The sequence below is a fragment of the Bos indicus x Bos taurus genome, chromosome 2 (assembly GCF_003369695.1).
Source record: "Bos indicus x Bos taurus breed Angus x Brahman F1 hybrid chromosome 2, Bos_hybrid_MaternalHap_v2.0, whole genome shotgun sequence".
NCBI lineage: Eukaryota > Metazoa > Chordata > Mammalia > Artiodactyla > Bovidae > Bos > Bos indicus x Bos taurus.
Window position 1 is genome coordinate 61,419,201 of NC_040077.1, and position 23,354 is coordinate 61,442,554.

General features: G+C 35.4%; 1 protein-coding gene across 1 annotated transcript in view; it reads left to right on the forward strand.

The window, feature by feature from the left end:
- MCM6 (minichromosome maintenance complex component 6) overlaps positions 1 to 17,542 on the forward strand; it is a 34,925-nt gene extending 17,383 nt beyond the window's left edge. The window contains exons 11-17 of the mRNA XM_027561781.1: positions 458 to 613; positions 2,402 to 2,530; positions 4,262 to 4,423; positions 11,977 to 12,112; positions 12,737 to 12,892; positions 13,626 to 13,765; positions 16,814 to 17,542. Of these exons, the coding sequence (XP_027417582.1) occupies positions 458 to 613; positions 2,402 to 2,530; positions 4,262 to 4,423; positions 11,977 to 12,112; positions 12,737 to 12,892; positions 13,626 to 13,765; positions 16,814 to 16,930 (996 nt within the window). The 3' untranslated portion in view covers positions 16,931 to 17,542. The remainder of the gene's footprint in view (positions 1 to 457; positions 614 to 2,401; positions 2,531 to 4,261; positions 4,424 to 11,976; positions 12,113 to 12,736; positions 12,893 to 13,625; positions 13,766 to 16,813) is intronic.
- The last annotated feature ends 5,812 nt before the right edge of the window (positions 17,543 to 23,354 follow it).

The following is a 23,354-nucleotide window of genomic DNA, read 5'->3' on the forward strand; positions in this document are numbered from 1 at the left end:
TTATTTTTTGCTCATTTAACTTTATAGTTTTATTTTGGTAATCTTTCTATACCAGTATGTATTAGATCCACTATGGTTTTTTATTACTCCATGATTTTCACTTGTATATACCCCAGTTTGACTCATAGGTAGGCTCTTATAAAAAGAATGATGTTTAGGTCATTTCCAGCCTTCTGTATTACAAACAACATTGTAAGCATTGTACGCCTCTTCCTATATCTAGCTGCAAGATCAATTCTTAGTAAGAAATAACTGGCTTAAAGGGCATACACATCATACCAGCACCATCGTATGGGGATACCTGTTGCTATATCAGACTTTGATTTCGATGATTCAGTAGATGAAAGATGATATCTTATTATTTTGGTTTTCATTAATTATGAATGATGTTGAGGTTTGTCATATGCCATTCCAGTTGTCTTTAAACCTGTCATGATTTTTTTCCTTTTGTGGTCAGGCTACTCTGAATGCCAGGACATCCATTTTGGCAGCAGCAAACCCCATCAGTGGACACTATGACAGATCAAAATCATTGAAACAGAATATAAATTTGTCAGCTCCTATCATGTCGCGATTTGATCTCTTCTTTATACTTGTGGATGAATGTAATGAGGTAACTACATGAGCCGTCCCTCTGAGCTTCCTTTATTATTTCCAGTTTGAGTAATTGATCGAGACAAGCCTGGAAGATGTACTCGTGAAGAATTGGTGCATGCGTTGGCACTGACCTTTCATATCTCTGAATGGCACAGGATTAGATAGGTTTATTAAGCAACTCGGAATCACTTTAATTGATGGTTCTGTTTAATTGTATTAAGGAATATCAAGTTTGTTGTTTTTGTTGTTGCTTTTTAATTCTAAAAAAAAAACCCACAGTTCTCAACCATACCCTTTAATATTTTTATTAGACTTTTGTTTGTTTTTTCATTAAGGTTGAAAAGAATTCGGATACCAAACAACTTTCCTTTTTTTCCACAAATTATGAGTCATTTGTCTCCCTATATCTTCCTGTCAAATTATCGTATGTGTCACATTTTTTTCTAATTATGTAGCAGTTTTAAGACTGAATGTAAAATTGTGGATTTACTTACATTCTGACATATTAGTATTAGAGTTGAAAGAAAGTGAAAGTCACTCGGTCGTGTCCAGCTCTTTGTGACCCACGGACTGTATATATAGACTATACAGTCCATGGAATTCTCTAGGCCAGAATACTGGAGTGAGTAGCTTTTCCCTTCTCCAGGGGATCTTCCCAACCCGGAAATTGAACTCAGGTCTCCTGCATTGCAGGCGAATTCTTTATCAGCTGAGCCACAAGGGAAGCCAAGTATTAGAGTTACTTAGACTTAAATATTTAACAATGTTGCATATCTCAGATGTATGCAGAACTGCAGAATGACCTTAGAAGGTAATATTGTACTTGTAATTACTGAGCATGGAGAGTCTACATTACTTTAGGCAGAATAAATAACTCTTGCTTACAGTAAAGTTTTAAATTTATCTAAATAAAATTTGCCTTCCATTAATGTGAATGTTAGAGAGTTTTCATGTTCTATCTTTGGGTTTGGTTCTTTTCCTTCACAAATCTATATAAAATGTTTAACCCAGTCCCCACCCCCCATCGTTGGGCATTGACTGATTTTCATATATTTATGTCTCTACATAATTTATTTACTTTTAACTTTTTAATTAGAAATAATTTCAAACTTACAGAAAAGTTGCAGGAAATACAATAATGAATATAGTACCCATATACCCTTTATTCAGTTCACATAGGTTTTTGCCCTATTTGCTTTACCATTTGCTCTGTGTATCTCTACATTTTTTCTATACCATTTGAGAGTAAATTGCATATTTTTAGTATGATTTTATTCAATGTTAGTAACAGTTTTATGATGATTATCCTCATATATTCATAAGTGGCAGCATGATATCGTGGCTAGGAGGACATATTCTGAAGCTAGACTCTTCAAATCCTTGCTCAGTTACTAACTGTGATGTTGGACAAGTTACTTAATTTTTTCAGGCCTCAATTTACTTATCTGTAAAATGGGGTAATGTTATCTACCTAATAAGGTTTTTGTGAGGAACAACACTTAAGGCAATAGAGCCTGGCGTTTACTGAGGGCACTACAACTCTTATTTCTGTCAGATTAGGTAAGTCAGTTAATTTCTTCAGAAATAGTCTTAATTAGAGTAAGGCACAGCTATACACTGAAGCATTTGATTTTGGATGAAACTGGTATTAAACTTTGCTCAGAAACTTGAACCCATTAATATATCTTATGGTGGCATATTAAAGCTTGAGGTTATCATGCTACAAATAATTTCTTAATGCCTGGGATAGTCTGGAGTGGATGTTATTATAACTGATCAAAGTGATTTTCTTGTTTGGAATTAGGTTACAGATTATGCTATTGCCAGGCGAATAGTAGACTTGCATTCAAGAATTGAGGATTCCATTGATCGTGTGTATTCCCTTGATGAGATCAGGAGGTATCTTCTTTTTGCAAGACAGTTTAAACCCAAGGTAACCTGCCCTTTTGTACTGTATTCAGGCATGATGAGTATGTGGCATTTAAACAGATGCGTTACTTGGAAATTAACTGAACCTGATTTGAGGATTTTTTATGGCTGGTTGATTGGCTTGATCTGGGGGTTTGCTTGGGCTTTTTTGGGAGGGTGGGATAACAGTTTATTTCTTTAGCAAAAACGTCTTGAGAAAAAGTGTTTTAAAAGTCTGAAAAATTCCATTTCTTCTACTAATTAGGTGCTAATAAAAAGGTTTTTATGAGTGAAGAGTTTTGAATAACCAAACAAACTAGATTTTATTTCAATCATTATTCCTAAGAATCTTAAAATTGTGTATGCTTAAATCAGTAGTCTACAGATGCTCTTGAATCTTTCTCTGAGGAAAAACTTGGATTCCTCTAGTTCATTGTAATGAACATAAATAACTACCTTTACAGTAATTGATGTAGATCTTTGGATTAAACCTGCACTGGATTCAGGGTGCTCACTTGGACGTTTATTTTTGTTTGTTTGTTATTATTTTTTTAATTTATTTATTTCAATTGGAGGCTAATTACTACAATATTGTAGTGGTTTTTGCCATACATTGACATGAATCAGCCATGAGTATACATGTGAGCCTCATCCTGAACCCCTCTCCCACCTACATTAAAAAAAAAAATCCATAATGCATATGTTGTTTGGCATTTTCCTAAAATAGAATATAGAAAAAATTTTCATTTCATTCTTGTTGAAATGTCTACACTATTTCTGGCTTGACTTTTGGGAATTATGCTTAGATTTTAATCGTCTATCACCTTCACTTGATAATCCATAATATCAGAATTGAGTCTCATTGTCCCAAGGAAAGGGTAGAATATCACTTTTGTTTGTAGAAGCATTTGTTCTCCATGACTAACCTGGTTGCTCTATAACTTTGGCTTGCTTCCTTAATACTTAGTTCCTTGCTCTGAAAAACTGAGTATCCTTTAGTTACTTTGTTGTTATTATTGAACAAATGATAAGGTTTACTGAAATAGCTGATATGTATATCCCAAGTGGATACCTGAAATCACAGATAGTACCAAACCCTATAAATACTATGGTTTTTCCTATAAGTTATTAGCGCAGTAAGAGAATATCTAAATGGCTGGCATCACTACTCCTGCACTTGGGAAGCATTAGTGAGTAAAAAAGGGCTACTTGAACATAAACACTGTTGCCATAACAGTTGATCTGACAACTGAGTTTGCTACTAACTGACTAATAAGCAAGTGCCATATACACTGTGGATACTCTGAATAAAGGGATGATTCACATCTTGGGTGAGACATTGGATAGCTACTAAGATTTCATGACACTACTCAGAACAGCACAAAATTTAAAACTTATTGTTTCTGTCTGAAATTTTCTATTTAGTATTTTTAGACTACAGTTGACCATAGGTAACTGAAACAATAGAATGTGGAGAAGCCACAGAGTGGCTTGAAATACTATTGAAATACTTACATATTGAAATACTAACTCTACTGTCTTCCTATTCGTAAAATTAGTGCATGGAATTCATAGTCCTCCTTTGTGTTAGTTTCTTTTGAAAGGTATTTCAGGACTAATTTCTTGTCATTGATTTCAAAGTCTTGACCCTCTCAGTTCCCCCAGAGTATCTCCATCTGGGAACCTTTTAACCTTCATGTTTAATGCAGCTTCCATTAAGTAGAAATGCTCTGACTTCATCATTGTTCTGAAACAGATTTCTAAAGAGTCAGAGGACTTCATTGTGGAACAGTATAAACGCCTCCGCCAGAGGGATGGTTCTGGGGTAACCAAGTCTTCATGGAGGATTACAGTGCGACAGCTTGAGAGCATGATCCGTCTCTCTGAAGCGATGGCTCGGATGCACTGCTGTGATGAGGTATCAAAATCACTCTAACATAATGGGAAAGAGAAATTGATATTTGGCTTTAAGTGTGTTTTTATTTTTGGTATAGAACATACTAGCATTCACTGCAGATTTATTTTTATATAACTGTTGAGTTCTCATAGAATACATGACTCCTGACCCTGGGGGCTTTCCCTTAAAGAAGGTTGCTGTCAAGCATTTATTGAATGTAGTAGTTAGATTAATGAGATAATCATGACATAGATTATAGAGTACAAACAGAGGTGAGTTCAAGATTAGTGCCATTCGTTCAATAAAGATTTAAACCTTACAATGTTTAATCCTTAACAGTATGCTAGGCTTCTGGGCATCAGATACAAATATGATAATGTTGCCCCCAGTCACCTAAGAAGGGAATTTACCTCCTTAGTTTCGTATAATGTGTGGATATTAAATTGTTCTTTGAGCCCTGGGTTTTACAGGTACATGTCAGAGGATATTCACACCCTTATCTCTGCTTCATGAAAACCAGCCCTGCTTTATATAACTTTATATTTTTAAACAGTGGAAGATTTGTTTGAGGAAAGAGTTTGGCTATTTTTCTTAAAATAGTATGATTGAGGTATAATTCACAGAAGAGACTGTACAGCTCTGACTTTTTACATACACCCTTGTGGCCACCCAGCTCAGAATATAGATTTATAACATCTTAGGGAGTTCACTTATACCCTTTCCCAGAAGTAAGCACTGTGGTGACTTCATTCACATTTTTGTCCCATAGATTTCATTTCTCAGGTGTGTTTGTTTAATTTTCAGATTCTCTGCTATAGCGCTTTACTGTTTACAAAATTCTTTGATACTGTCTTGTTCTTTGAGTCTTCAGACATTTAATGGACATCTTTATAGGTTAAGAGATGAATAAAAGAGCCCCTGTTTTCCATTGCTGATAATTTGGTGGGAGAAGACATATGTTTAATTAAATATGTGAAATATGAGAGAGGCTATTATGGTAGAGTGTCATCAGCAGAGAGTATAGAGATCAATAAATTCTTTCCTAAGTAAGGTGGAGGGTTTGGGGAGATGCCAACATTTGAACTGGATCACTGAAGGGCATATGGAATTTCGATATGCATTTTTAGAGTGAAAGGAGGAAAGTTTAGCAAGAATGTAGTGGAATCTGCAGAGAAAGAATAGGTCATGGTGGAGGGGAATTCTTAAAAACTATGGTAACATTTGTACCATTTTTTTTTCCCATTGTGATGTTTCCTAAAATGAGTGTCGTAGAACTGATGAGTCTTGGAGAATATGTTAGATTTTTCTTCCCTTTTTTTTTTTTTTTAATTTTTTTTTTGGTTTTTTAGTAGGTAGAAAATTCACATGATATGAAAATAAATATGGATATATACACAAATATATTTCCTGAGTAAAATTGAGTGTTTTGCATATATTTAAAAGCCATCTCTACTTCCTTTTATTTTATGATCCTATTCTTTGTTTATTTTTACTTACTTTATTATACAGGCCTCCCCTAGTCTAAGATTATAAAAGAATTCTCTCAGGATTTCCTCAAGCACTTAGATGGTTTCATTGTTTGTATTTAAATCATTTCGAACATTTGGTATGTATTCTGCTGTAGGATGTAAGCTATGAATCAGTTGATTCTTTTTGAGCTAGTTTCCTAGTTCCAACACCACTTGCTGAACAATCTATCTTTTCCACACTGGTTTGGTATGCTTTTATTTTATATTAAATTCTTGTGCCTGTTAAAGTCTCTTGAATTTTTTTTCTGTTCCTTTGGTCTTTCAACCTTCTTTTGCATTGGTGCCACAATATTTTACTCAGAGGGGCTTTATATTTTAAATGTACGGCTAGTTCCACTGCATTGGTGGTGGTCTTTTTTGGCTGTTGTGAACTTAATGACCTTAGGTGTTTTTTTTTTTTTTTTTTTTTTACTGATATTTACTAAGAGGAAAGCATCCTAGGAACTTGTTTGAAAAACTTGGGAATTTCCCCTTCTCTGCCCCTCCTTTGCCCTCCCCGCCATTGCCTATCTGTTTTACATATGGTCATATAAGTTTCCTTGTCACTCTTTCCATGCATCTCACCCTCTCCTTCCTCCCCTGCCCTCCATGTCCATTAGTCTCTGTTCTCTATGCCAGTGTCTCCATTGCTGCACTGCAATAACTTTCTCAGTACCATCTTTCTAGATTCTATATATATGCTTTAGTATAGGAGGTTTATCTTTCTCTTTCTGTGTAATAGGCTCTAGGTTCATCTACCTCATTAGAACTGACTCAAATGCTTTCCTTTTTATGTCTGAGTTATGTTCTGTTGTATATATGAAATACACAGCTTCTTTAAAACCTGGGAACTTTTGAAGAAAGCACTAACCATTCTGTCTCTAGACTGCTATTCTCACCTACAGATTCTGGACTTGAGCTGCAGTATGTCCAGGCTCCAGCCACCTCTGCTTACTTCAGACTGGGCCCTACAATCCTAATTGGCAAGAACCAATTCTTTATTTATTTATTTTTTAAAATTTTATTTTATTTTTAAACTTTACATAATTGTATTAGTTTTGCCAAATATCAAAATGAATCCGCCACCGGTATACATGTGTTCCCCATCCTGAACCCTCCTCCCTCCCAAGAACCAATTCTTTAATACCTATCCTGTTGCTCCTGTTTGTCCTGAATTCAGTGGTTTTTGTATACTGACAAATTCCTCGGTTTGTCTGAAGGCAAGGGGAGAGTCTTATCAGCAATCAAGGACCTCTCTGTTCAGTCCTGAAATGGGTTTTCCTCCAGTTGCATGGCTTGTTCCTATACTTGTGCTACTAAATGTATGAAGCTATGTAATTATACCACCCCTTAGATTTTTTCTAACTGTTGAATATATCATGTAGTAAGGAAATGCATTATACCCTTAAAGCTGTCTATTCATTTATCTTTGTTTAAAAAATCTGAATATAGGGCCAACATATACTTGAGCTCAGTGTTTGATACTCAGTTTTTAGTATTTTTATACTAAAATAAAAATAGTATACTACCAAATTACAGATATTGAGAGCATGTTACATTTGTTAATAAGAAGAACTGACATCTCAGTGATGATTTTTCCTATCTAAGAAAACAGGATAGCAATTAGAATCTAGTTTATGCCACTAAAAATTGCAGCTGTTTAAAACAGAAACAATTATTTTTTTTGCTCATGCTTCATGTTCATTTATGTTAGCCAGAGGCTCTCTTCACATTGCTCAGAAATTCAGGCTGACATAAGTCTCTGTTGACATACACTTCCATGATCATAGAAGATAGAAGAAAAGGTGAATCATACACCGCTTCTTAACCTATCTAGAAATGACATGGCACTGCCACTCAAATTTCATTGGTTAGAGGAATTAACATAGCCATGCCTAAGTTCAAGTGGTTAAAGAAGTGCTTTCCTATCAAGTGGCTAGAATGAGAAAAGCAAACATTTGTGAACAGTTCTGATGATTCATTCATTATCTTTCCACTTAAGTTTTGTGTTGTTTCATTTAATGGCTTTTAAAGTTTTCCTATGATTTTTGCATAATTCTTACTGAATTTATTTCTTGGTATTTTGTTTTTTTCTTGGTATTGAAGGTAGACTTTTTTCCATTTTATATTTTGACTGGTGGTTGCTTGTATATATCAACTATTGGTTTCTGTATGCTAGTTTTATACTATATGAAGCCTTTAGTTTCTTTTTCATTCAAGTCTATTGATTTTCCAGATTTTCATTCTTTTTTCAAATGATAAAGGGTTCTAGTCTTACTGAAAAAGTAAACTTAATCTTTTCCCGTAGACTCTACTAATTTACTTTGGCTTTTGCTATTGCAATATAATGTCTAATAATTATGAAATTAGACATTTTTTTCTTGTTCTTAGTTGGCTCTGTGGCTGAGATATGTTTTTATCAATAAGAACTATACATTTATTTTTCATATCTTGAATATTGCTGTCAGGAAGATTGTTTTGTTTTTTGCCTAGTATCTTTTTAGTGTTGTATGTCTGCTTAGTCATTCAGTCCAACTCTTTGCAACCCCATGAACAGTCACCCACCAGGCTCCTCTGTCCATGGGGATTCTCCAGGTAAGAATACTGGAGTGGGTTGCCATGCCCTCCTCCAGGGGATCTTCCCAACCCAGAGATCAAAATCAGGTTCCCCACATTGCAGGTGGATTCTTTACTGTCTGAGCCACCAGGAAAGCCCTTTAGTGTATATGAGTTAATCATGATTTTTTTTCTCCTGGATCTATTAAAATGAAAATAGACTAATATCAAGGCTTCCTGGAATAAATTCCACTCTTTTAATGCATTTGGCATTTGCTTGCTGTTATTTAGAATTTTTAAACAGTACTCACAAAAAACCATGGTTGTTACTTCATTTAAATTTTTGGAAAATTTCCCCATTTTTCCTCTATCCTAGAATGGTTTTCCGTTGTATTAAAATGATCTGCCTGGGAATGCCCTGGCAGTCCAGTGATTAGGATGCCGCTGCACCTCCACTGCAGGGGGCACAGGTTCAGTCCCTGGTCAGGCAGCTAAGGTCCTGCATGCTGTGTGATACCACCATAAATAAAGTGAAATAAAAATCTGCTTTTACTGATAGGAATTCTCAAGTAAAACTCTTGAGCCTAGATATTCTCTCTCTTCTTAGGTCAGTTTTGGGTGAGCTATATTTTCCTGAAAAAAAGTATCCATTTCTAAGAGTTTGCAGAGTTTAGTAATAACCAATTAGAATGTATTTTTTTGGTTGCTTGTTTTAGTACTACGTTGTGATTAGGCAATTTCTCATTTAGTTTCTAGGATGCTTTCTGTGTAGCCCAGTGTCCCTGTTTGTTTTCTTTTGGGCTGGTGGGTCTTGCTTTCTCTAGTTGCAGCAGGTGGGGGCTACTCCTCATTGTGGTGTACAGGCTTCTCATTGCTGTGCTTCTCCTGTTGCGGAACACAGGCTCCTTGCACGTGGGCTTCAGTAGTTGTGGCATGTGGGTTTAGTTGCCCTACAGCATGTGGAATCTTACCAGACCAGTGGTTGAACCCATGTGCCCTGCATTGGCAGGCTAATTCTTGACCACCAGTGAAGTCCCCAGTGCCAGTTTTCATAAATGTTCCATGAGCACTTTGAAGGAAGGCCTAGTTCCCTGTTTGCGTGCTTAGCTGTGTGCTCAGTTGAATTCAACTCTGCGACCTTGTGGACGCCAGACTCCACGGTCCATGGAATTTTCCAGGCAGGAAATACTGAAGTGGGTTGCCATTTCCTACTCCACGGGACCTTACATCTGTGAAGGGGGAAGTTAACTTATTATATTACATAGGCCTTCTTTTTTTTTGTGGGGTTTGTGGTCTACCATATCTTCTCTAAAGTGCAAGTTTAAAGTGTGTTATGAATACTTTTTATTTCTCTACCAGTAATATAGTTTTGTCTCTTTGTATTTATCCATTTACATCCTATAGTTTCAGCTTTACTAATATTGTTCTCTTAACTGACACTTATCTTTTCATTTTGATGTGTACTACCTAACTTTCTTGGTCTCATTTATACTTTTTGGCCTGAACTCTTACCTTGCTTTCTTTTTCTGATATTCCTTTGCATAACTTTTTATTATTTTTGGTCATTTCTGAGTAAGTTAAGTGTGTATACACACACACATAGCATAGAGTTCGGTTTTATTTTGTGATCCAAACTAATATTATTTTAATGTATGTTAAACCCATTTACATTTATTGATATGAGAGAGAGGGTTTTTTATTTGTTTTCTTTTTATAGTTGAAATGATTTTTCATTATGTGGTAACTTTGCTTTTGCTTGTATGTGCAGTTCTGAGATTCAGAAAGTTTACGTTTTATTTTAGTGGTTACTTTTGTTATTACAATTTTATATTATATCCTCCATTCTCTATTGGTTCCCTACCAGGAAGAGTGTTAAAACTAGTGTGTTTCATCTTCCTTTTTCTTCCCTTCCCTCTGAATGGCATGATTTTAGTAAATTTTACAGCTTTCCTTTGCACAGTCAAATGTAGTTATCCATCACTTGATTTATCATCTTTTGACTTTCATTTGTTATGGGTGGGAGGCAGTCAGCAAATTCACTTTGAATCTCCCTTTACGTAAACCCTCTGTCTTCAGGTCATACCATATACATTGTATTCTGTCACTCTTAATTCCCATGCTTGTTTTTTAAGTCATAGTTTTTTTAGATAAATATATGCGTAGCTCATTGAAGATAAATTTGTTATGATTTCCTAATTTATCTCTTGGCTGATTGAAATTTGGTCCTTTTTCAAGGGTTTGGTGGAATAGATGAGTTCATGGGGCTAACTTTCCCTGAGTATTATGTGCAACAGGGTTATTTGTAGTCTTTACCTGAATGACATATTGGCTTGACCTACAACCTATGTCTCATACTTTCTTTTCGTACGAATTTTTCTACTGTATCCTGACATTAGTTGTTCCCTTGGGGAAATCTGAGGCCAGCCCTTGATTATTAATTTCTCCCCCATAAGTAACTGGATATTTTTCTCTTCGTAAACTATTTTTTATTTTTATAGACCAGTAAGTTTACTAGGATATGTCTTGATATTGACTGCTCTAAAATGCCTTAAAAGTTTCCTTGCAGGCAGTAGTGTATTTAAAAAAAAAAAAAAGTGCTCTGCTGGATTTATCTGTTGTTATGGGGCTCAGCTAGTTAGGAAGGGAGTATATTTAGAGAGACTGTTGGTTATTTATATAAGGACTTAAAACAATGCCCCCTGCCCCCAAAATAGACTTGTAATTTTTCTTCTAAGTGAACTTTTTTGTTGAGGCAAAACATAAGTACAGAGAGTGCACAAATCACAAGTGTACAGTTCGGTTAGCTTTCAGTGAAATACCTGTGTAATCTACACCCAGATCAGGAAGTCGAACATTCCTTATTAGCATTTCCAAGACCTACCCTTTGAGCTTTTTCTTTACAGTCACTGCTACCTGCTTCTCTGAGGATAACCTTTTTCTTTTCTTTATTGCTGTATAGTACTCTAACCATACTTTTCCTGATAGTTGTTTTCAATCTTTTTCCCCCTCCCAGTTGTGGTTAAAAACACATAACTGTCAGTAAGTGTGTCATAGTGATTGGCTCATTCTTCTATTAAAATGGACATTTGTGAATAGTCTCCAGTTTGGGTCTTATGAGATGTACATGTCTTTTAGTTCATCTGATGTATATATGTGTACATTTCTGTTCAGTGTATACCTGCGAGTGGAGTTATTGAATTATTGGGTCATAGACTGTATGCATACACAATTTAGTAAAGACTGAAGTGATTTCCCACAATGATTGTAATGGTTTATATTCCCAAGAGCAGTGAATGAAAGCAGTGTACATCCTCAACACTCAATATTGCTGGTCATCTTAGCCATTCTGGTAAATTTATGGTTTGCCATAAATATCTCATATTTTTATGTCATGTGAGAGGAAGAGTGTGAGAAAACAAAAATGTCACTGAAATTTCATATGCAGAAAATCTGTTTGGTATATCAAAAAGACTGGCTTACTGGTTTACCTCATCATCTTGATTGGTTTAGGTTCAGCCTAAACATGTGAAGGAAGCTTTCAGATTACTGAATAAATCAATCATCCGTGTGGAAACACCTGATGTCAATCTCGATCAAGAAGAAGATGCCCAGATGGAGGTTGATGAGGGCCCAGATGGCATCAATGGTGAGGTGTCTGTTCATGACTGTTCTAGAGTTAGGGGCCAAAATGTTCTCTAAGATATCGTAATAAAAGTACACTTACTGATGGTTATGAAGTCTGTGTAGCAAAAAGGGGAAAAATAGATAATGAATTTTATTAACTGTTTATAAGTTAAAATATAATCAAATAGTTGATATAAAATATATAAGCTTGAAAGACTTGAGAGAAAATACACCAAAATGGAGATAGTGGACTTAATATTGCAAATGCACTTTTAGATCATGAAATCTTTTATCTCCCATTCTTCCCATTTCTTCCAAATGAGTTTTTGTCTTCACTAGTAGCATTTATAAAATTGCTTCTAATTTATTTGTACAGTTACTGAATACTGGGTATAATTATATGGTTGTTTTAAAATTAGTATTAATGAGGAGGGAGGAGGGTTCAGGATGGGGAGCACATGTATACCTGTGATGGATTCATTTTGATATTTGGCAAAACTAATACAATTATGTAAAGTTTAAAAATAAAATAAAATTAAAAAAAATAAAATTAGTATTAAAATATGAATAGTATATTTATAAAAGCACCTGGTAGCGGGGGGTATTGGCACAGGAAGAAGATTCAAACCGTTACTATTTCACTTAGGTCATGCTGATAGCCCTGCTCCTGCGAGTGGAATTAACGGCCACAGTGAAGACATGAACCAAGATTCTGTTCCAAAAGCTTCCTTGAGGCTGGGCTTCTCCGAATACTGCCGAATCTCTAACCTTATTGTGCTTCACCTCAGAAAGATGGAAGAAGGTGAGGCCATACCTAGTGCTGTTCCTGTGCTGAGTCATTTACATAAGCTGTATTCACATAAACTGCTGTGGTTTGCTAAAGATTGTGTTGTTTTGTCAGAAGAGATGATAAATTTTTAAGACAAGCTCACTTTGGCAAACAAAATCTGAGGGAATGTCAGCATATCTACCAACCTGGATGTTTTCCCTACAAGTTCATTGTCAGAGGTTTATGACTCATTTTTATTAATGTCCTTGGCCTATTCTAATATTTGTTAAGCCAAATTTGGGATCTGATAATATATAAGGAAGCACTTAACAAATTTTTTGTAGATGTAAAATCTTCCTTCTTTACAATGGCTTTGTTTTAAATGGATGGAATCCTTCATTCCCAATTTATGCTTTCAGTTGCTGTTTACAAACATTGTCTGGGTGGTGAAGCATAAGAAAGTGAAGGAAACACCTTCATACTTTGAAATCATAATAGCTTTAAGAAACTTATTTCTTATCTCATTTTTTTTAAATTTTTCTTTTCAGGATAAAGTAAGGATACTTTAATTGAACTAATATGGAAGGTTATTTCAGGCTTAAGGTGGAACATTGCAAACCTTATTTTAGCAAATATGTTTTCTGACAGATTGGTTATCTAATCTATACATTATTTTGTTTGTTGTTTATGCAAACTCCCAAGAATTGGCAAAACAGCTTACTACCAAGATAATTTAATCCTTTTTAAATGAATTTTTTTTTTGCAGAAGAGGATGAGTCAGCATTAAAGAGGAGTGAACTTGTTAACTGGTACTTGAAGGAAATTGAATCAGAAATAGATTCTGAAGAGGAATTGATAAATAAAAAGAGAATCATTGAGAAAGTCATTTATCGACTCACCCACTATGTACGTATATAATTAAGTTTGCTGGGGTATTATTGAGGGAAGGTTTTCATGTTTCATATCTTTATAGGTTCCTTAGATGTTCATTTATTTTGAATCCTGAGAGTCTAGTCAGAATTAAAAATTGTTTAAGAGACTTACTAATTAACTGACTTATTTCTTCTGCCAAAATAAGCAGAATTTATGTTAAAGCTGGGAAAGTGAATTTAGGGTCTTACTATTTGAGTGTTTTTAACCTTTGTTTTTTACTCTACCATAAACCTTCAAGCGGCCTGACCACTATCATCTAAATTCTGCATTTTATCCTTCCTCCTGTTCTTGTCTCCCCGTTAACCAGTTTACTGTCTGTCCCATATATTTTTTCTTATACTTGCCAATTCATTCATTCTCCTTTTATAATACTTGCTTGGCAAAACTCCAACTTTGGTTAAAACTAGTTTGTTTACTATACCTATATCTAAGAAGTTAAAAGTATCTGAAGAAAAGCATACAATCATATACTCACTCTTACTTTACATTAATGACCACAGATCTCAAATGGACAATTCTTAACTTCTATCTTATCTACTTCACAGTAGCACTGACCTCACAGTAGCAATTCCTGCTGCCATTACTTTTCCCTCATCTGTTCATTCTCCTATTTCTTAAAGGACCATTACATATATACCGTCTCACTGCTCCAATCAGTTGGCTATTTTCAGTATTCAACCTGTCAGCACCATCTGTCACAGTTGATCACTCCTAGAAATACTTTGTTTGCATGGCTTCTGAGTCACCATATTCTCCTGGATCTTCTCACTGTTATTTTCTCCTCTTCTCTCTTCTCTCACTCTCTCTCTCTCTCTCTCTTTTTTTTTTTTAATTTTGAGCTGTGTGATTCTGTTTTTTCTCTTTTGGCCACATAACATGGCATGTGGGATCTTAGTTTCCCAGCCAGGGATCGAACCTGTGCCCCCTGCAGTGTAAGCACTGAGTCTAAACCACTGGACCACCAGGAAAGTCCCTCCTTTTTTATTTTCCTGACTCTTTCTCTTGTCCCTTTTTAAATGAAGTACTATACGTAGTCCTCAAACCCCTTTTTCTATTTATATTCATTGCCTAAGTGAACTCATTTGGTTCTATGAATTGAGAACCATTTGTGATGACTCCCATATTTATATCTCCAGCTCTCACCTGTCCTCTAAATTCCTAATGTATATAGCTAGCTGCTTACTCACAAATTAATAAGCATCTCACACTCAATGTGTTCAAAACAGTTACTTCCCTGTAGTTTCACTTACTCAGTTACTTTAGGCCAGACATTTTAGAGTTAACTTTGATTCCTATCCCCTCACAACTTTCTTTTATCAGCAAATCTCATGAACCCTGCCTTCAGTATTCTCTCTTCTCTCTTCACCACCATCACAGCTACCCAAGCCACCATGCCTGGAGTTCCACAGGTGCCTCCTAACTGTCCACCCTTGCAGTGCCTCTCTGCCCATCAGCCAAACAGGTCTTTTAACAAATGAAATTGTTCTAGTGCCCTGCCTTCCTTCCATCATGTTTAGAATAAGATCAGTCTCTGTACCATGGCCCGCAGAACTTTCTACACAAGCAGGCCCCTGCCCACCTCATTGTCTTCATTTCATAGCTTCTTTCCTTTCCAATTCTTCACAGTGACACTGGCCTTGTGACTGTTCCTTAGACACACCAAGTATGAAGGCTTTTACACTTGCCCTTTGTTTCTTTCCCCATATTCCCTCCTCCATTCTAATGTCTGCTCAAATGTTGCCTTCTCAAAGTAGTGCTTCTTGCTTAATCTGTTGAAATAGCAGACTTCCTCCTTGCTGTCACCCCCTAACCCTGCTTGTTTCTTCAAGTGTTTATCACTGCCTGGCAGTATAGTCTTTGTTTAGGTGTTTAATAATGTGCAGCCACCATGAGGGCAGGGACTTTATTTTGTCAATCCCCCTAGGCAGTGGTGCCTAGCTCAGAAAGGGTTCAAATACTTGTTAAATGATTGAGTTTTTCTGTTCAAATGGCAGAGATTGCATTTAACTTCACAGTGCTCACTTGATAAATATTATAGTTGTCACACATCAGAGTTTATCATCTGATAAACTATTTCCCTGTAGAACTAGATGAGTCTGTGATTACAGGTGGGGGGATTTTAAGAACTATTCCATTCAAAATTTAATAAATAATATGTATAAAAATAGAGCTGAAGTGGGGGTGGTGTGCTCAGAGTTTTCTGTCTAGTAGACAGTATGTTTGCATCAGGCCAGCCCTTCCCTTCCTAGTGGCCCTGGAATCAGTGTTAAGATAAAAATAATTCATGCAAAAAATCTACATTGGGACACATTGTAAAACTAACTGATCTAAATTGGGCTTACGTTTTTAAGTTTGATTCACCTCCTGAGCCAATTTGGTACAAAAGACTAAGGAACTTGTACTGGGCTGGTCAAGTGTGCTTTCTGTGAAGATGTGTTTGTACATAGAGTACTTGAAAGTGTCTAATCCATCTTAATGGTATTAGTTAGTGCTCATACTGTTGGAGTTTTCCATCTTAGGATCAAATCACTATTTCCTGAGTTCCTCTCTATGGGCCTTAGGTAGGAGTCCTTGTTTGTGGACATACTAGACTGACTTACAATATCATGGCTTCAAATCTGTCATCAAGTTTATTAAGCCACATGGCATGTTCTACTTTTTTTTTTTTTACTAGTTAATAGATCAAAGTGAAAATTTTTATGTTAATTATCTTTAGATTCTACTTCTAACTGAATTATGAATGGGTGGTATATGAAAGAGTTCAGTGGCCGGTAATTAAAAATTAACATAATATTAAGTATTAAACACTTTGATAAATAGAATAGTAAACATATTTATCAGGATTTATATAATTACATGATCATAAAATCATGTTTTTTGAAGTTATTTTTAAGTACATGATGTGATATGCTAGGGAACCTGGTTAAAATCAGACATTTAGAAGGAGGGTCAGGTCTTGTGTATCTTATCATTCTTAATAATATTGCTAAAGAACTGAGGACAACCATTTGTATTTCATAGGATCATGTTCTAATTGAGCTCACCCAAGCTGGATTGAAAGGCTCCACAGAAGGAAGTGAGAGCTATGAAGAAGATCCCTACTTAGTAGTTAACCCTAACTATTTGCTTGAAGATTGAGCTATTGAAAGAAACTGGAGGAACTATGGCCCTCCACCTTGGGCCTGGAGTCTGGATGGAGTTCTGCTAGCCAGAGAAATGCTTCTGGGAGCAATGATTCAGGAAGATTTACGTTGAGGAACAAGAACCAAGTTGATTGTCCTATCCTATATTGTCATATTCCTTTTATACCAACACAGGTTTTATCCCTTTGTTTAGTGTGCTTCTTGTCTAAAAAAAGTTGGATTGCAATAATGTGTTGTTTCTATAACTAAGACCTTGTGTTTTCATGTGTAGAAAAAGGTCTGCTGCTTATATGTTATGTGATATCATATTGGAGAAATAACTTTTTTCAAGTATCAATTACTGCTTTTTTTCACCAGTTGTCTGTTAGATTTATTTCTAGTCTACTCAAATTATTGCTTCCATTTATTCATGAATATAGAAAAGGGATGGAAATATGACATTATGGTAAACATTTACACATAACTTCCTCTGAGGAGAGTCCTTATTAGAATTTGATAGTATGAAAGCTAAGAGGCCTTGGAGATGACTTTTAAAAGTTAAATCAAGTTCTATTTGTTTTTTTAAGAGAGTTTATGAAAATAAAAAGTTTATTATACTTTTCCACTACTCTTTAGTAACTTTTAAAATTTCTATGTTCTAAGAGTAAGGTCTCAGAATTATTTTCTGACTGCTTTTTTAAGGGAACTTTGATCATTTTCTATATTATAACCATCCTTAAATTTTTTCAAGGAAAATTATTGCTGCTTATGATACTAACAGTCTCTGAGGCTTTAGCTTTGATCAGTATGTTCATGATGTACTTGTTCCTATTGTTGCAGCTTTTGGCAACAGATGGAAAATGTCGTTTTTCTATATATACAACCACCCTTAAATTTTACAGCATTTTTCTAGGAAAAGAATTACTGCAGTTTATATTAACAGTCTCTGAGGCTTAGCTTTGATCATAGGTTCATGGTGTAGAAGTTACTGTTGTTGCAGCTTTTGACAATAGATGGTATTTGGGGGTCTGTGGGGCTAGTCAGGGAATGTTTATACATGTTACTCAAGTTCTCTAATAGAAACTTCACTCACCACTAAAGATAAGGGAGATTGGAAACAGAGAAGTTGCACAGTTAGCAGATACAGGGTATAAACTTGTGTGAAAACTATGTTACTAATTAATGGGGGTAGGCAAGCCTTTTGAGACAAGAAACTTCAGTGTACAGGATCTCAGACTTATTTTTGAGCAGGAGCTGCTGGAGTAAGGCAATGGACTAAGACAGAAGGTTCCAGTAATAGGTGATAGGAAGAACAACTAGTAAAAACTCAGAAAACCGCAAGAAAGAGTTCCTTCCCTGCACCAGTTCCCAACTTGATAAAGAAGATGGGGTAAGGCGTTTCTGAATAGAGAAACAGCCTGACAGGAATTTAAACTTCAGTTTGATCAAAGGAAAGTGTGACGGCCAGGAAAGATGAGTTCCTTAATGGTGAATCTGTCTTCTCCCCCAATTTTGCTATTAGTGAAAGTGGGGACTCTAAAGCAAAGTGAGACAGTTAATAACAACTAAAGTAAGTTTTTATACATCTGAGTAAGTGTGCTTACATTTTCACACATCCCCTCTATCTACATGTTACTTGTCAGAGAAGTGAAGTGGCTAATGGGTGATGGATTATGTATAAGATCTTTATGAAGAAAATTAGACAAGTATTTAGTAAGTGGATAGATGTAAATTGTTTCTGAAAAGGACATCTTGAATATTGTAAATTGTCAACCATAAGTTTAATCTAATTTCAACCAAATCCCAACAGATGTCCATCAGATAGGAAATGACTACATAAATTATGGTAACAGCCATGCTGTCTGCATTATACAAACTAAAATGAGGGAAATGAAGATGTTTGAAATGGAAATATCACTAGGACGTATGGAAAAGATGTGCAAATAAAGCCATGGAACACCTGAATATATGACACAAATATTAACAAACCTAAGGGAAAATAGACAGCAAAACAATAATAGTAGACTTAAGTATCCCAGTTTTCATCAAAGGACATTATCAGTAAGGAAGCATAGACTTCAAGTATGTTTAGACCAGATGAGCTTAACAGGCACAGACTATTCTGTGCAAAAGCAACGGAATACAGATTCCTCTTAAGCATAAATGGAACATTTTTCAGGATAGATCATATGTTAGGCCACAAAACAAATCTTATTAAGTTAAAGATGACTGAAATAGGCATCTTTTCTGACAATAATATAAAACAAAACTACAGGCAGAAACCTCAAGTTCTCACAAATATGTAGGAATTAAGCAACATCCTACTTAACCAATGAGTCAAAGAAATCAAAAGAGAAATTTAAAAATGAAACACGAAAATGGAAAAATGACATAGCAAAACTTGATGGGAGGCAGCAAAAGCAATCCAAGAGGGAAGTTCATAGGAATAAATGCCTTTATCAAGAAACAAAGATCTCAGCCTAACTTTATATCTTGGGTGGGGTGGGAAATAGAGCCCAAAGTTGGTAGGAAAGAGCAATAAAACTAAGCTGGTTTTTTTTTCTTTTTAAGGTAAAATTGACAAAACTTATAACTAGACTCACAAAACAAATGGGAGATAAGTTATACCACAGAAATATATAAAGAATCATAAGATGTTGATATTCACCAGCAAATTGGACAACCTAGTAGATAAACTGCTAGAAAAACACTATCAATCATGACAAAAATGGAAAATCTAATTAGTCTGCTTAGTAATGAGATTGAATAAAAAATCAGAAACCTCCCAACAAAGTCCAGGACCATATGGCTTCACTGATGACTTCCACCAAACATTTAAAGATGAATTAATACCAGTCCTTATCAGTTTCCAAAAATGGAAGAGGAGGTACTATGAAGCCAGCATTACCGTGATACCAAAATGAGACAAGGACACCTAAAGAAGAGAAAATTACAAGCCAATCAATATCCTTGATGTACAAAATAGATGCAAAAAGCCTTAACAAAACATTAGCAACGTTAATTCAATAATATGTTAAAATGATCAAGTGGGATTATTCCAGGTATGCAAGGATGATTCAACATTGCAAATCAAGCAATGTATTATACAGCTTAACAAAATGGATAAAAATCCTTGTCGTCCCCATAGATAAGGAAAAAAGGAATTTGATAAAATTCAACATCGAATTATGATTTTAAAAAACATCATAGTATAGAGGGAAAGTATCAACATAAGATGAAATGGCAAGTCCACAGCTAATCATACTCTTGGGGACGAGGCAAGAATGCCCACTCTGAATATTTTTATTCAATAAATAAAAATGGAGTCCTAGCCAGAACTAGGAAAGAAAGGCATCCAAAGAAGTAAAATTGTCACTATTTGCAGATAATACGATGTTTCATATAGAAAACCCTAAAGACACCACCAAAAAAAATGTCGGGTACTTACTGATGGTCAAGTGGTTAAGAATCTGCCTGCCAATGTAGGAGATACAGGTTCAGTTCCTGATCAGAGAACTAAAATTCCACATGCTGCAACTTTTGAAGCCCATGTATTCTGGAGCCTGCGTGCCACAAGTAGAAAGTCAATGTACCAGAACAAGAGCTCTGCATGACACTGAAGATCCCACTTGCTACCCCCAAGACCTGATGCAGCCAAGTATTTATTTTTTTATGTATCAGAAAAGAGAATCCCATTTACAGTTGTATAATTAAAAAACACCTAGGAATAAATTTAACCAAGGTAAAAAACCTGTATACTGGAAACTATAAGACAGTGGTGAGAGAAATTGAAGACGATAATGATAAACATTCCATGCATACAGATTGGAAGAATTAATATTGTTAACATGCCCCTTCATTTTAAAATGCCCTTCATTACACATTCAGTGCAGTCTCTCAAAATACCAGTGGCATTTTTCATAGAAACAGACAATCCTACAATTGTGTGGAATCACAAAAGATCCTGAATAGCCAAAGCAATATTGAGAAAGAACAAAGCTACAGGCATCATGTGTCCTTACTTCAAGCTATATTACATAGGGTTAGTAAAACTATGGTATTGGTACAGTAAGGAAAGACATTCTCTTAAATGGTGTGGGAAAACTAGATCACTACATTACACTATTCACAGAAGTTAAAAATGGATTTAAAAGTTGAGCATAAAACCTGAAATCATAAACTAGAAGAAAACAGATGGTAGGCTCCTTGACATCAGTCTTGGCAATGGCTTTTTGGATTTGACACTAAAGCAAGGGCAACAAAAGCAAAAATAAATAGGACTACGTCAAACCAAAAATTACTGCACAGCAAGGGAAACCATCAGTCAAATGAAAAGAATGTGAGAAAACTTTTGCAAATAATATCTGGTAGGGGTTAATACCCAAAATACATAAAAACATAATAACAGCAACCTAAAATAGGCCAATGACAAGAATAGGCATTTTTCCAAAGAAGATATTCACATTGCCAACAGGCACATGAAGCGGTGCTCAATATTACTAATCATCATCGAAATGAAAATCAAAGCCACAATGAGATATCAATTACACCTGTTATTAGGAAGGTTATGAAGAAAGTAAGTGTTAGCAAGGATATGAAGAAAATAGAACACTTGTGTACTATTGGTGAGAACCTTTGGAAAACATTGAAGTTCCCCCCCCCCCAAAAAAAAACTAGAACTACCATGTAATCCAACATTCCACTTCTAGTATATATCTGAAGAAAATGAAAACACTAATTCAAAAAGATACATGCACCCTCATGTTCATTGCCACAATATTTACGATAGCCCAGACATGGAAGCAACCTGTGTTCACTGATGGATAAATGGATAAAGAAACTGTGTATAATCAAATATTACTCAGTTCTGAAAAGAAATTTTGTCATTTGTGACATGAGTGAACCTGAAGGGCATTATACTATATGAAATGTCAGAGAAGGAGAAATAGTGTATAATCCAAAGGGAAAAAAAATGTTTTCATAAAAGCTGAACTCATAGGTACAAAGAACAGACTGATGATTGCCAGAGGTGAAGGTGGTCAAAAGGTACAAATTCCAGTTACAAAGTAAATGTCATGGGACTATAATGTACATCATGGTGATTATAGTTACTGCTATCTATCTGAAAGTTGCTGAGAGTTTAAACATTCTCACCACACACAGGAAAAAAATTTGTATATTAGTTATGGATATGTTAACTAGTCTTACTGTGGTGATTTTGTGCAATGCATATGATTGTGTTGTACACCTGAAACAAATACAATGTTATATGTCAGTTGTGTCTTTTTAAAAATTAATTTTTTAGCTTTTCTTATAACTGCAGTAGAAGAGGCTTTTTAAAACTATATCTAGAGAGCAATAAAGAAATCAATGAATTTGACTACACCAAAATTTAATACATTAAAAATTAAAAACCAAAGCTACAGATTTGGAGAAGGTTTTGTCAACCTATAATACTAGAGACAGGATTAATGTCCAGAATAAATAAGCTGCAGATGAGAATATACTATATATGTTTACTATATTATGTATATAATTATATATAATTTCAGTAGCTATATATTTTCTCGATTTACAATGGTAATAAAGATTATTTCCCAAAATAGATACAGAACTGATACAAATAAATTTTTTAAATCATTCAAAATTATATAAACTAATAATTTGATAGTAGTATAATAGCATTGGTAGGTTTGCTAGGAATTTGATGTTGTAATACACTACTGGTTGGACTATAAATTGGGACACTGCTTTCAAGGAAAAATTTGTTAGTACCATTAGAAGTTAAAATATGGCTGACTACCCTATTACCCAGCAAATGTACTCCAGTATTTTTCCTGAAGAAATACCTGTGTATAGAAAAAGGCATAGACGATGACACCCAATCAACAAAATAATGATGGTGCAGCATCACACAATACAGCCCTTGAATCAGATATATCAGTATTTACACAATGTGAAAAGATCTCCAAGGTGTGCTATATGCTACAAATGCTAGTTGTACATCAATACTCACATTATCAGTTAATTTCAGTTCAGTCGCTCAGTCGTGTCCGACTCTGCGACCCCATGAATTCCAGCACGCCAGGCCTCCCTGTCCATCACCAACTCCCGGAGTTCACTCAGACTCACGTCCATCAAGTCAGTGATGCCATCCAGCCATCTCATCCTCTGTCGTCCCCTTCTCCTCCTGCCCCCAATCCCTCCCAGCATCAGAGTCTTTTCCAATGAGTCAACTCTTCGCATGAGGTGGCCAAAGTACTGGAGTTTAAGCTTTAGCATCATTCCTTCCAGAGAAATCCCAAGGCTGATCTCCTTAAGATTTGAATGGTTGGATCTCCTTGCAGTCCAAGGGACTCTCAAGAGTCTTCTCCAACACCACAGTTCAAAAGCATCAATTCTTCAGCGCTCAGCCTTCTTTACAGTCCAACTCTCACATC